The sequence below is a fragment of the Rhea pennata genome, chromosome 20 (genome assembly GCF_028389875.1).
Source record: "Rhea pennata isolate bPtePen1 chromosome 20, bPtePen1.pri, whole genome shotgun sequence".
Taxonomy (NCBI): Eukaryota; Metazoa; Chordata; class Aves; order Rheiformes; family Rheidae; genus Rhea; species Rhea pennata.
The window spans coordinates 3,774,915-3,788,967 of record NC_084682.1 but is presented as its reverse complement, the minus strand read 5'-3'; the positions used below and the strand labels follow the sequence as shown (position 1 = coordinate 3,788,967).

Genomic DNA, 14,053 nt, shown 5'->3' with positions numbered 1-14,053 from the left:
GGGGAGGGAGGAGTGCTGAGTCTCGAAATAGTCCCTTCCGGTGGCAGATCCCTCCGCCGCGCTCATTGGATCGCCGCGGGTGACTCACGCCGCCCGCTGGGATCCTTCCGCCTGGCCGGCGCAGTTAAGGCCGGGTCCCGGCAGGTGAGGGCAGGCCCCTTCCTTCCTCGGCGGTATCCTTCCGCCGGCGGGGGCAGCTTCCGGATCGCCGCGGCTCTCCCCTCTCGCTGGCCCGCGCCGCCATTGCGGTCCCGCCGCCCGCTCTCCGCGGACCCCGCCGAGGTGCAGCTCCGGGCCGGCTTCGGACTGGAGCCCCAGCCCGCCGCCGCCATGGCCCAGATCCTGCCTATCCGCTTCCAGGAGCACCTCCAGGTAGGCGCCGGCGGACGGGCGGCGGCGGGGAGGGGGAAGGGGAGCGGAGCCGCCGCCGCGCAGCCGCCCGCCTCGGGGATCGCCGCCCCAAGGGCTCCCCCGGGCGGGCCCGCTGCCGCCTCCGTGCGGGGCCGGGCCCCGGCGGGCTCCTGCCGCGGCGGGGAGGGGGTGGGGAAGGGCCGCGGCCCGCGGGGGCTCCCCCGCGTGCGCCCGGGGCCGGGGCCCGGCCGCCCGCCTCGGCCTCCCGCCGCGTCCCGTGCCGTGCCGTGCCCGCGCGGGGCGGCCGAGCGCGCTTCCCCCGCCGGTGTAGGCGAGGCTGGCGCCGTGCCCGCGCGAGCACCTGCGGGGCGGGTGCGAGGGGAGAGTGCGGATGGTTCCCGGCCGCCGCCGGGCTTCTCCGGGCCGCTGGAAGCGGGGGAAGAAATAAATAAATTTTTAAAAAAAATTCACTTCGGAATGAGGCCTGCAAAGGAGGGGGATGAGGGATAAATTAATGAGATGGTAAAAGTTGTCTCTGTACTTACTAATATCTTGTGTGTGTGTGTGAGGTTAAGCTTCCTGTAATAATAATAACACATTAAATTGTTTTGTTGTAGTTTTGACTCCTAGTGTTGTCTTCTTTGAAGAAAAACACATATCTCAGCAAAATAAGAAAGCCACTGCAGGCTTCCCTGCAGCACAGCTGTGGCAGTGCAGACACAGAAATGCCTAGTCTGTGCTTTCTGTCTAGTGGCTACTGGCTTCTGACAAATTCTAGATTTGGAGGGTGTTGTGAAACCACAATGAGATGATAATAGATTATTTCCAAATGATGGCTTTTAGGTTTTTTTTGTTTGTTTGTTTGTTTCCCTGCCCCCTCCAGAGTTAGCCTTCTAAAAATATTAGTGACAGTTTCTGAAACTGCTCCGTTGCTGAAGTGCAAGCTTACCTTCTTAAATAAGCGTGCATCTTTAATGCTTCTTGCTGAAGCTGGAGTATAAAGAGGGGGCTGGAAGTGGTGATCCAGTTGTGCAATGTGTATTTTGAGTCTAGAGAGCCTATAGCTTACACGCTGTGCTTCTCACCCTGAGTTGTTGTCACCGTGGTGATATTAAACTTGTCTTGGCTGCTAAGGAGTACCTATTTGAGGAGAGCTTGCGTAGTAAAATTTGCATAGTATTTACGCAACTGTGTAGGATTTTTGATGTCTGCCTTCTCGCAACCCATCTATAGTCCTGTTTCCCCATGATGTCAGCTTATTCAGGTGGCTTGTCTTTGACTCACTGGCAGGTATAGCGACAGATCTGCTTGATTTGTCAAAGTTGCCACTTTTCTCTGTCCCAAGCAAAAAGAACTTAATTTCTAGGTCACTTGTTAAAGGAACCATTGGAAGAAGCTTATTTTGCCATATAAATTGCCACTGTCCATAGTGTCATTGTTAGATAATTGATAGTGCTACCAAAATTGTTTTTTTCCCCATTTATCTGGCTAGTTACACTGAAACTGTTAAATGTTGGACAGTTTTACCTAGATATCAATTTAAAGCCAGACCAGAATTCATGTTTCTAGTGTAGCCATGGACTTCTGTTTAGCAGTGACAGGAAAATGTTATCAGTTGAACAGAGCTTCAGTTCTGAATAAGTATTCTCATTTGAGTAGTGGTATTACCGGGAACATGGTATTAAGAAGATCCAAGCGCTCGTTTCTGTACTGGGTACACCAGCTCTTAATAAAGTACTGTAGCAACATATCTGTGGTGCGTTACTTAAGATACAAACCATACATGTGACCCACTACCAGGTCCCTGATGACATGAGTACTATTACATAATGAAACTCATCTGCTTCACTCCAGAAACACTGATAGGTTTCATGCCAATACTACTATGGAACTTGACTGTTTAAGTGAGATGGACTTTTCAGTACCCGTTTAATGTAGACGGGGTGACTTAACAAGATGTCCTTCACAACTGCATGTACAAGCTGATCTTTCTTAAGACTTGGAGGCCAGCCTTCTGAGACTGCGCTTGCATGCCTGTTGCCCATGACACTTAAGTTTCCTTGTAACTACTGAACTTCCTTATTTTATTTCATTGAAAAAAACTTAGGGGAACTTGAGTTCTGGGGGGTACTGTTTTCGTGCTGAGTCTTCTAATCTGCCATTGAAGTAAACTTTGAGAGCAGAAATAGTGATATTGCCACATTATTGCAGTCCAAAACTGTTTCCGCATGCTCCAGGCAGTTCCTAGGTGGTCTTGATGGATTCAAATAACACAACATCCTGAACTGTTTCTGACCTACATCATCTAGGAAACTTGTCGTGCAGGTGTTAAGCAACACATGTAAGTGAACAGCTAATGTTTCACTGAATGACAGGGTACCCTACTGGAGCCTTTGCATGAAGAACCTAGCAATGGATATGGATGGAAAAGAGTTCCTGGGAGCTTAGTATTGAAAGTGCCAATCTTCTAGATTAGTTAAAAGCAAATCAACTCTTCAGTTTCACCTCAACTGTAGTCCATATCACAGTACTTCAGGACTTGCTGGCATTAGCTGTGGCAGTTAGCATCTTAGCTAGCTGATATGGGTGGGAGTGAATAGTTGATGGGCCCAGGCGCCATGCACTGTGGTGCTTCTGAATGTCCTTGGGTACACAGTACAGCATATTTTGTACCCATAACTTGAACTGAAGATCTCCTAAGGCTGGACAAGTAAGACATGGCAGGTGGTTAGTTCACTGGGTTTAAAGTAAGTTTTATTTATGATTATTAATTACATGAAGCGAAAAAAGTGTTGTTGGGTTGTAGGTTTTGTGTTAGTCAGGCATGAATACTGTTACATAGCTCCAAGAGCTGAGTAGCTTCAAGTATGCAGGTTGTTATCTGTGTATTGTCTACTATAGAAGTCTGCCTTGCACAAAACATCAACATCACCCTGCAAAATTCCACTCTACTGTGGAACTTTGAAAGGAAAAACTTTGATTTCTGTGCTATCAAACCTACCAGACTCTTGTCATAAAACTTTATAGTGAAATTTCTTACTTGAAGTAGCCGTGAGGAAACATTCCAGTGGGCCTATAGCATGAGATTGGAGTTCAGTAAACTGAATGACTGCAAATCTGGCTGCTAGTAACAACTCATGGATTCAGTAGAACTTGAATGCCTTTGTGTATTTGAGTTGTGAAAGTAAAATTCGACAGCTAACTGTGGTGAGTGCATGGAGCTTTTATAATACCACAAGTTCCTGATGAATGAAAAGGAGTAACACAAGCTAGTGGGAGATTAACTGACCTCTAGTTTAGCTATACTGTCCTGAAATACACAAAACTGACTTTGATCTAGGCATACTGCTGTACTAGCGTAACTTAAAGCATTAACAAGTACCTCCATGAACTTCAAATATGTTAAAAATCTATTATGTAGGCTAGTCTAGACAATACAGAAAACATGCAGCTTCTGCAGCAAGCGGAGTCATAGCATTTGAGGCTGAGACAGAACTACTCTTCTAACTAGGAAAAATGTTCCTGTATCTAGTGGTTGTTAATAAACCTGAGTGGCTGCTATGCTGTTCTAGTGTGGTAATGTTCTCAATCACGTCTAGTCATGCCAGAGAGCTAACTGAATAAAACTGGACAGCTGAGGTGTTGTATAGTAAAACTTAGGATATACAACTTCACTATAACAATACTGAACAATATCTTCCATATATTGTGCTGGCAGCAAAACAATTTAATATGTCCTAAACCACTCTTCTATTACAGCCTTAGTTTGAAGCATTGAAGTCTTTATTGGTCTTTTAAGAAACCAGGACTTAAAGGCAAAACTGCTATGCCTAACATTGTTTACCCCAGCCCCTGCTTCTCAGCGGGCCAAATTCTTAAAAGCGGTGAACTTGGAGTGCGTTTACAGAGTGTATAGGGGAAAATCTCTAACAAAGAAGACTGTGAAGTATCTAGGCTCCCTGAAATGTGTGTGTGTCTCAGCTAATTGGATAGGCACATTTGCTTAAGTAGTGCATTGGCTAGTCCTCTCTGCGTGTCCCTAGCAGATGCTGAAGTCAACAGGCCTGCTTGTCTTGGTGGCAGCACTCATTGCCACTTCTTGCTGGGACTGTGTGGAGACTTAACCAAAGATAAATAATTGTGGCTAGTGGTTCTGTGCTGAAGTTTCAACAGGTACAATCTCGCACTGTAACTTGGAGCTGAAGTAGTCGCACAGCACATCTGTAGCTGCTGACCGGATGATAATCTCAGCCTTTTGAGGCTGAGGCAGAGCATAGGAAGGATATGGAAGTAGAAGAATTCTTGAATATCGTAGAGGTCTCTTATCTGTTGAAAACATAACTTCCTAACATGTCTGACTGTAGTGTTTACCTTGTATTAGTAAATATGGAGTACCTCAGTGTGGCTAACAGGCTGTGAGACTCTAACACACAAGTTGTAGTTGGTCACACTGAGATCAGCATGGATCTAGGTCTTTTGCAGAATTTAAATTTTCTTTGCCTAAGTATCACGTTAGGAACAAATGAGTGGCTTAAGTATAGCCTGGTGCCTATTTTGTTCAACTAAGTAAAACTTTGGCATTGTGGTAGTACTAACGTGATTTGCTGCACGCCAAGGTAGCTGTTCTATGCTTCCTGAAAGACTAGTAGTATTTCTGTTAACTGGCATTTCACAACTGTTTGACTCCTAGCTGCGTGTAGATAAGGCGTCTCTGGGCAGAGACTAAGCGGCTGCTGTGGCTACAAGAGCAGCAGTTGTATCCTGTTGAGTGTCAGAGTTGAGGTGAAATGCATGCTCAGCAGTTCTGTGCCCTTCCTTGTAGGCAAGGAGAAATTATTTGACAGCTAAGCAAACTGTCACAAGAAAGCAAATGTTCCAGGAAGAGGTCAACAAAGCTATTATTGTCAGCAGTTTTGTGTATTTGACACCAAACTGAATGGTAACTTCTGTGGGTAAATACCAAGAACATACTTGGATCATCTTCCAGTGAAAACTTGGTCTTGCTAATCAGACTTTCATCTATTGTATTAAAGATTCATCTAATACTGTTTAGACAAATGTTATTGTAGAACTCGATAGCTTAGTACAGTGCAGTTGAAAGTTAGCTTCTAGTTAAACTCTTCAAGCCTGCATCTGTGAGTAGTGCAGTTGCTGCTATGTCTAGAAACCTGTTTCCTAGTTCTGCTTTCGTCCACCACTAACTTCACAGAACACTTTCTTCTTAACATGCTTTCAGAAGACTGTTGTAAATAAACTTTCCAACAAATGTTGGTGTAAAGTAACTTGGACTATAAATCACTTGCTCCAGCAAAGCTAACAAGTTCAGGTTTCAACTTACTTAAATGCTGGGGAAGCATTTTTTTCATAATGTAGTGTTAGAATATCTAAAGATTCCTTCTTCTCTTTTTTCTTTTTTTAACCTTGGTTTTGAATTGGTGAAAGCTAGTGGACCTAAATGAGTGCAATATTAAATGTTTGGGTTTTTTTTCCTCTTGCTGGTAAGAGAAGTGATATAAAATCTGCTGTAGAGTGCTGCAGTCTTTTATTTGTGGTGTAAACTCAAGAGTTTGAAATTGCAATACTATTCCTTGTAGTATTTCTATACTACATTCAAAGAAATACCTCTTCTCATGCCGTGTAATGGTAATCTTAGTGTGTCTGTTTGCTTTGCTTAGCTTTCTAAACACTCCTACATCACTCATCTGAACTTTAATCTGTTTGGGGAAGGGAATAGTCTGTACTCCAGACGTTAATCTATACTTTTAAGAATGCTATGCGTCAAATCTAAGTGCCAGTAATAGTTACTATTAGCTTCACTAATCAAGCGAAATATGGCAATCTCTTGGCTGGTCAGGTTTTTGTGAAGTTGAATGCAGAGATTGTCATGATTAATAGCAATTTCCTGTCTCAGTATTTAAAGTAGAGTTAGTTCATAGGTTTGAATCTGTTGAGATGGTGATGGATTGTTAGAAGATACTTCTTTACTTAAAGACCTCACTAATGATCATGACTATCTGGAAGCTTTTTTTAGGCTTTCCTCAGAATGCCAGTACCAGCTGACTAAATTTTTTGAAAAAAATATCTAGCCATTGAAAGTGGTCTTCAGCTTAAAAAGAACCACATCTTCCACTCCTAACTAGGGATGAATACCCCAGCTGTGACTCCTAGCAGATGGCAGGGATTGGTCATGATTAAGATAAATCTGTCTTGCAGTATCTAAGCAACTTTGATTCACTGGCTGACTCTGGACCTCTCTAAGAGGTCTGCCATCTGCTAGGACTTGTTTCTGGATTTATTTTTTTTTAACTTAATTTTATTTAGCAGTGTCAATTTGAGTACAGTGCTGTGAGCTTCCTCCCAGCCTGAGTACTTGGCACTTTGAAACTACAGTCCTCTACCAAATTAACAAGGAAATTATACATTTGATAAATGACATTCTACTAGTTAAGCCTGCAGCCCTGGTAAAAGGAAACACCTCATCCTGATAAATCTGTCCAACTCTACCAGATGAAACTATTGCTATCTTCAAACCTTCTTTGCCTATAGAGATGTGACTGGGTTGTTTATAGTCCTGCTTAGCAGGCGTACAAATAGCAGAATCTCTGGCCTGGAGACCTCTGCCCGAACAAAGGTGTGAATTGGAGATCTGAACTTAGATTCATGTGGAAGATTTCAGATTTATGTAGCTAAAGATGAGCTACAAACTTTGATTCCCTACCTGCAATGAAGAATGGAGTGCTGTTACTGTTAGGCAGATACCTGTGGTCATGTTCTGTGACACTGGGAACACTCGCTTAAATCTAAGTAATAAGGTTGTACCCTCTCAAAGGAATACATGAAGTCAGGTGTGATGTCTGTAGTTATAGCATTTAAGACATCTGTCTCTTGTGACAGTCAACTGAAACATCTGGATAAAAAAAAATTGCTCCTTACTTGAAGGGGCTTCCTAGCTTTAGTGTCGGATGGATGAATCAGTATGGGAGCTGCATTTGAATGAAACTATTCATTGTGTTAAGTTGCGGAAAATGTAGGTATTCTACTTTGAAGGAATGACCTGAGCTGGTCAAGGTCGTAATAACTCACTTGATGCCTACCTCTAAGAACTAAGTTTAAATCTGGTCTGTTTCTAGCCCTACTGTGTCTTTACCTTCTTCAGAAGTAGAAAAGCTGAATGGACTTAAGTGTTGCTGAAAGATCATTATTAATTCGTTGTGTAAAGTAGTCATGAAAGGAGCCCCTAGGCATTAGAGAGCCTGAACGTGTCTTTTCTGGTACAGAATTGAAAACTTGACACGCTTGAGCCCCCCTGGAGAGCTTCAAAGGGTAAAGTCCATGAAAGAGCAAAACCAACTTTATTAATGAAGTAGTATCCTTTCGGACGAAGGACTTCAAAATGCTGAGTGACTGTAGAGACTTAGGAACTGGAAGAATCTTCTACTTTTAGAACTCCTGTCCTTCAGCAGACCCAAGGAGCTAAAACTGCCTTGCTTTTGGGCCTGTACCTTAAGCTGGACTAAGATAGGATTCTCTTGAGTCTCTGTATAGTACAGATCAGCAATTGAAGTGCCTTTTATGAAGCCTTTTTTTATTAAAATGCATGGTGTGCTGTAATTTAGATGTTCCTTCTTCCTTGTGTGTGCTGTCTGAAAGGCAGAACAAAGGGGAAGTGTAGTAAAACACCCTGTTTATCAGAAGCTGCAACAGAATGGCTAAGGCGTGGCTGTCCCAAAGCCCCTGCAGAGCACGGCTGATAAGAACTTAGTTAGCATTTTGCTTCAAGCTACTGCTGTGAAATTAAAATGGTTTTCAAGATCTAGCATTTTTAGAAGACTTGAAAGGGCTCGTGGTACAATCTCCTAGAAAGGGGGAAAAAAAAAAGTCTGAAGTGTTAGAAAAAAAGTGACAGTTCCTCTAATGGTGGAAAAACTGATCTTGTGTTCCTAAGGTATGGCCTGTCTGCCCACAAGCTGGACATTCTGTATGTAGTATGAAACAACTCTTTTTGCATTTCTACTGTTAAAAGCGGAATAAACTCTCGGTACTAATGTTCTATTGCATTAATTTGTTGCAAGCGCAGTCAAGTGGCTTTGACTTTTTGTTACAAATTATGCTAGAATTATAATTTAAAGGTAAGCTTAAAGGGCCATAGAAGCAGACTGTAGCTCAGCAGGAAATGAGGTGATTTGCGGCTATCTTCTGTATGAAGTATGGCTGCAGATGAGCCATTTCTGACCTCAGTATATAACGTCTTATATGTGTTAGCTCTACCTTCTGGGTGGTATACAGCCTTGCTGCTAGACAGGGCTATGTTAATTGCTAAACAAGTAACTCTACAGGGATAAAGATAAAGCTCAGATGCCTCTCATGTGGCATTAAGCTTGAAATAGTGATAGCTGCCAAGCTCAGATGGAATAAGTTAGGGCTCTGGAGGCAAGCTGGTGAGAGTTATTACTGAAACTGTGACTTCGGCACTGCTATGAGGAGCATGCAAGTTCAGTATATTAAGCAATTTGAGGGGCTCAGAATTTGAGTTCTTAAAGCAGTAAGTTGCGGATAGACACTGAAGACAAGGTACCCGAAGGTACTTGAACGCTGCAGGGTTTCTTCTGGAAGCCTGCTGGACTTAATTGGAGATGGTAAGAACTTATGTCGCACCATTTTTGGGTAGCATGCTTCCAGCTGTCTTGTCATATAAAGACCTGAGGCCTAGTATCTCTTGCAACTCTCATAAGACATGCTGGTAGCTATACTGTACATATACTGCATTATATTGTAGTAGCAACTTAGGGCTAAACCTTCTTGTCTTCCAGCTCCAAAATCTGGGCATCAACCCAGCAAACATTGGTTTCAGCACTCTGACAATGGAATCTGACAAATTCATCTGCATAAGAGAGAAAGTGGGAGAACAAGCTCAAGTGGTGATCATTGACATGAATGACCCCAGCAACCCCATTCGAAGACCAATTTCAGCTGACAGTGCTATCATGAACCCTGCCAGTAAAGTCATTGCTTTAAAAGGTATGGAAGTCTTGATAAAGAATTGTTTGAAGTGGCTGAAAAGCTTTTGGTAAGATTTGTTTATGAATGATTTAAGTCTCTTGGGCTATTCATGTGGGATGATCCCTTGCCAATTTTCCACAGCTTATTGAGAGTTTAAATCTAGTTCTTCTGAGGGTAGCTGGGCAGTACATTTCTTGCTACCAGTTCTCTGATCTTTAGAGTGAGTTTTTGCTTTACAGTCAAAATGCTTCTGAGCTGGGAGAAGAACAGGAAGAAGAGTTCAGGCTTTAAGAACACTTCTGGAGTCTATATTCTGGAACCTTTTTAGGGGCAAGTGAGACCTGAACTCTTAAGCACAGAAGAATATTAAGGCTGTGGAGAGGGAGGAAATGTTCCTAACGGCCTTAAAGTTTGGCCAGGCTGGAAGAAAGCTGGTGCACCAGTGTTTGCATATTCATAATATGAGTCAGTGATAAGAAAAGTAAAACTACTTGTGGAAGAGTCATGTGTAGTTAATAGAGCACAAGGTCAGCTAACTCCGTATCTCTGGCAATATAGATAACAAGCATTCTTCTAGGGCCTCCAGAGGCCATCGGTCTCTTCTGAGAAGCCTCAAATATTCTGTCGCTCTAGAAACTAATATACTGCCATTATAAAGATCTAAATGTTCTAATTCTAATGTTATTGAATTTTGACTTTAATACTGTGCTACTGTTTTGTCACAACTTTAATGCTTTCTTGTGTGTACAGATGGTGAGTTACCTCAATTGATTGTACTAGTTCTTGTCCTGTCTTATGAAAAGAGAAAGGAAAATCAAATGGCTCAGACTAAACAATGACGTTAGAAACAGCGAAAAGCTTTGAATCCAGAGGGGTTCTTTTTGGTGCCCTTCCAAATAAGGGAATCCTTTAAGATTCAGAAATTTAATTCACTCAAGAGCTCAGAGTGCGCTTAACTTAGCACAATAATCTCGATACTAAGCTTTTTATAAATGGGACTGACCCTTGCAACTTAAGTCTAGTTCTTGTCTCATAATATGCCAGGCATAATGTGTAGGATAGGCACACTTGAGTCTCTTCTTCCTTGACCGTAGTGCTCCAGCTGCACTAGACGTGGAGGGAAACTGCTAGCCTGTAGCCTGAATAACACTGTGTTAGATGTGATTCTCCACCCTCTGGAGAAACTCTTGACTCATTATTTTGATGATCGAACTAATGGTGACTTGAACTAAACTAATCCTTAGTGAATGAAGACACTTGCACAAATGGTATCTTATCAAGTTCAGATATAATTAATAATTGTAGCGGACGTTCTGACCTGTACCTAGTTTCACTTAATGTTTAATATTCCTCTTGGGCTGCACTGTCATGTGCTTAAATAGCTGTCTCCTAAAACTAGCAGGAGTTGGTCAGAGTTCTCCTAATCATCTATTCAACAGGAAGGAATTTTTTCATACATGCCACTGCTTTGTAAAATCTCTCTGGTAAAAATGACTAAAGATGGCTCTTCAGGATGCATATATTCACCATTCTGTGTAATTCAAAGCACTTACCTTCCAGAGCTTGTGTTGGTCACTTGATTCCTTTCCTTGCACAGTTTGTGTTAGTCTCCAATTTGCAGCTGGTAGTTCTGTGTAACCTATTAGTGTAACTTCAGGGTTACACTGAGTCTGAATTACAAAAGCCCTTTGTCAACCTGACCTTTCCGTTTTGTGTTTTTGTTTTGCTTGAAGCAGATGTGGATGTAGTTTTTAGTGACCTTGTTGTAGCTCTCTTCACCACTTCCAAGAGACCCAGCAGTGTTGCAGTCTAATTTGATGTACATAAAGTAGAATAAAACTTGTTCATGAAGCCGAAGCTCTTGTTTTGTAAAAAGCTGTTTTTACATCTATTTAAGGTGGCTAACTAATGACCAATTCAGACCAAAATTTCTACAATTGCATGACAGTAAAACTAGCTCCAGGACTATGGTCTGTTTAAAAGTAACAGCTTATCACTGAATGATACAAACAGTACACAATGCATTCTCTAAAAGGAAGTGATGAGTTTAATTTATAGTACAGCTCCTCTGCTTTTAACCAGTGCTTGAAATGGCAGGTGGAAACTGCAACCTGGCTAACAATGTTGTGTCTTCTAGCTGGGAAAACACTTCAAATATTTAACATTGAAATGAAGAGCAAAATGAAGGCCCACACAATGACAGATGACGTCACCTTCTGGAAGTGGATTTCTCTGAATACTGTTGCTCTTGTAACGGATAATGCAGTCTACCATTGGAGCATGGAGGGGGAGTCCCAGCCTGTGAAAATGTTTGATCGCCATTCTAGTCTTGCTGGCTGCCAGATCATCAACTACCGTACTGATGCTAAGCAGAAATGGCTACTACTAACTGGCATATCTGCCCAGGTACTTTACCATTAATGAGACCCAGGGTAGAAGGCCCAGAGCTGGGCTCATCTTCTCCTTCTCTAGGAGCAAGACTGAAGTGGTTTTCCTAAAACACTGCTAGGAATGTAAATGCCTGTAAATCTTTAAATAATCAAGTTGGTATGACAGGAGACCTTATAATCATGGTATAAATACTAGTAGAGTGTCAGTAGTCTAAAGTGGCCTTTCTGTCACAGAAGTCATGGTATTTCAGCGTGATATGACAATGTGTTTACCAAAGCTAACCTGAATGAAACTGCTGGTCAAGTGCCTTCTATTCCTGACTCTTGTTCTGTCTTATCTAGCAAAATCGTGTTGTGGGAGCAATGCAGCTCTATTCTGTAGATAGAAAAGTGTCACAACCAATTGAAGGGCATGCAGCTAGCTTTGCACAGTTCAAGATGGAAGGAAATGCTGAAGAATCCACACTCTTCTGTTTTGCAGTAAGAGGGCAAGCTGGGGGTAAGGTAAGACTTGATTCTAAACATGCTGTAAACTTTAATGACTTATTCTGATTACCTATTTCCAGGAAAACCAGTTGTCTTGATGAATGCTAGATACTACAGCCATAATATATGTGTCTGTTGGGGCACATACAATTTTACAGCATGGACTACCTGACTTGTAGGAGTCTGTTTCAAGTCACGAAGTGAAGTAGTATATCCTGACCAGCAAATTAATTAGATAGTCAAGAGATGCAACTTTAAGCTCCACAAGCTGAGCTTAAAGAAGAAGGTGGTGTAATTTTTCTTCGATGCCAATCAAAGATTTAATTTATGTTCAAATTATTGGCTGAAAAAGTTTAAACACTAATGCTGCAAGGCTAGCTAGCAGCCTAATACCAATCCTAGAATTCTGTAGACCACTTTAAGTAATGAAACAAAGTGGAACTAAAACAAGATTCAGACAAACATCTTCTAAACTGTTTCTGAAGAATGCTACATGTTACCCCATTGAAGAATGTAAAAGTGACCTAACTAAATTCTTAAACTTTTAAGCAGCTAGAGATGACTAATGATCAGACCCCCACATGCGTGCTTGCGCTCTCTCTCTTGTGGAAGAGACTGCTGCATGCCATACCTTTAGCCCATGAAGGTGTTCAGGAAGACTGGTTGTTAAGCATATCTTGTTTGCATAAACTTGAGATTAAGTCCCAACAGTATATAAATTGCCATAACTTCTTTGCGTTGCATCTATTGTTACATAAATTGTATATAAGAACTAATAAGCTTATCTATTGCACAGTTGCATATCATTGAAGTTGGCACACCACCAACAGGGAATCAGCCATTTCCAAAGAAAGCAGTGGATGTCTTCTTTCCTCCTGAAGCACAAAATGACTTTCCCGTTGCAATGCAGGTATGATATCCGCAAAATGAGCACAAGAAGTCCATAACTTCTTTTCACAGGTATGACTGGGTAGCAGGGTGCTGAAAGCCAAGTGGTCAGTATAAAACTGAGGCTTGGCACTAACCTAAGTGGTTTAACTTAGTAGGAGGGCATTTGCTCCTGCTTTAGTAGTGTAGTGTTTATTAGTGTTAAGAGCTTATACTTATTAATGGAAAAAATATCCATGTATCTTCAATTATCTTCCAGGCTCTTAAAACGTGATTTTACTGTGGTCATAGTCTGTTCAATTATTCAGGAAAAATGTAACAGTATTCTAGTACTCCTGAAATGGCACAACTGTCTACTGATTCTCAAAAGCACTTGTTTTTATCCAATACCAGATCTGATTAATCTATTCTTGTTTTGCAGATCAGTGACAAGCATGATGTGGTGTTTCTGATAACAAAATATGGCTATATCCACTTGTATGACCTTGAAACTGGCACGTGTATCTACATGAACAGAATCAGTGGAGAAACCATATTTGTTACTGCACAGCATGAAGCAACAGCTGGGATTATAGGAGTCAACAGAAAGGGACAAGTAAGGAAGCTTGGACTGGAACCCCCTTGCTTAGCCAATCCCACTGACTCTTACTGATACACTACCGTATTCATGTCAGTGCCTAAAAACCTTTAGAGATGAACAAGGTGGCATAATAGAATGAGGAATATGTAGTATCTGATATCTGAAATAGGAGTGCAGCTTGTCTGGCTTTTAGTTTCTGATGCAGCTGGAACCAAGTTGGAGAATTTGGCTTTCACATAATAGTGGTTATGAGATTTGAACACCTCTCTCCTGTTGAGGACAGAGCTAGAATATACCTCTTTCTAAGCACATGATACTCTCTTACAGACTGCGCTTTAACTGGAGTCTTAGATACATT

At 42.0% G+C, this 14,053-nt stretch overlaps 1 protein-coding gene across 2 annotated transcripts in view; it reads left to right on the top strand.

Annotated features, from left to right (window-relative positions):
• Positions 1 to 64: 64 nt before the first annotated feature.
• CLTC (clathrin heavy chain) overlaps positions 65 to 14,053 on the top strand; it is a 34,812-nt gene continuing 20,823 nt past the window's right edge. Inside the window, exons 1-6 of one of the 2 annotated variants that reach the window (XM_062592802.1) lie at positions 65 to 372; positions 9,162 to 9,369; positions 11,489 to 11,757; positions 12,084 to 12,245; positions 13,024 to 13,137; positions 13,537 to 13,710. In XM_062592802.1, coding sequence (XP_062448786.1) covers positions 331 to 372; positions 9,162 to 9,369; positions 11,489 to 11,757; positions 12,084 to 12,245; positions 13,024 to 13,137; positions 13,537 to 13,710 — 969 coding nt within the window. In that variant the 5' untranslated portion in view covers positions 65 to 330. The remainder of the gene's footprint in view (positions 373 to 9,161; positions 9,370 to 11,488; positions 11,758 to 12,083; positions 12,246 to 13,023; positions 13,138 to 13,536; positions 13,711 to 14,053) is intronic. The other variant, XM_062592803.1, reaches the window with a different exon arrangement.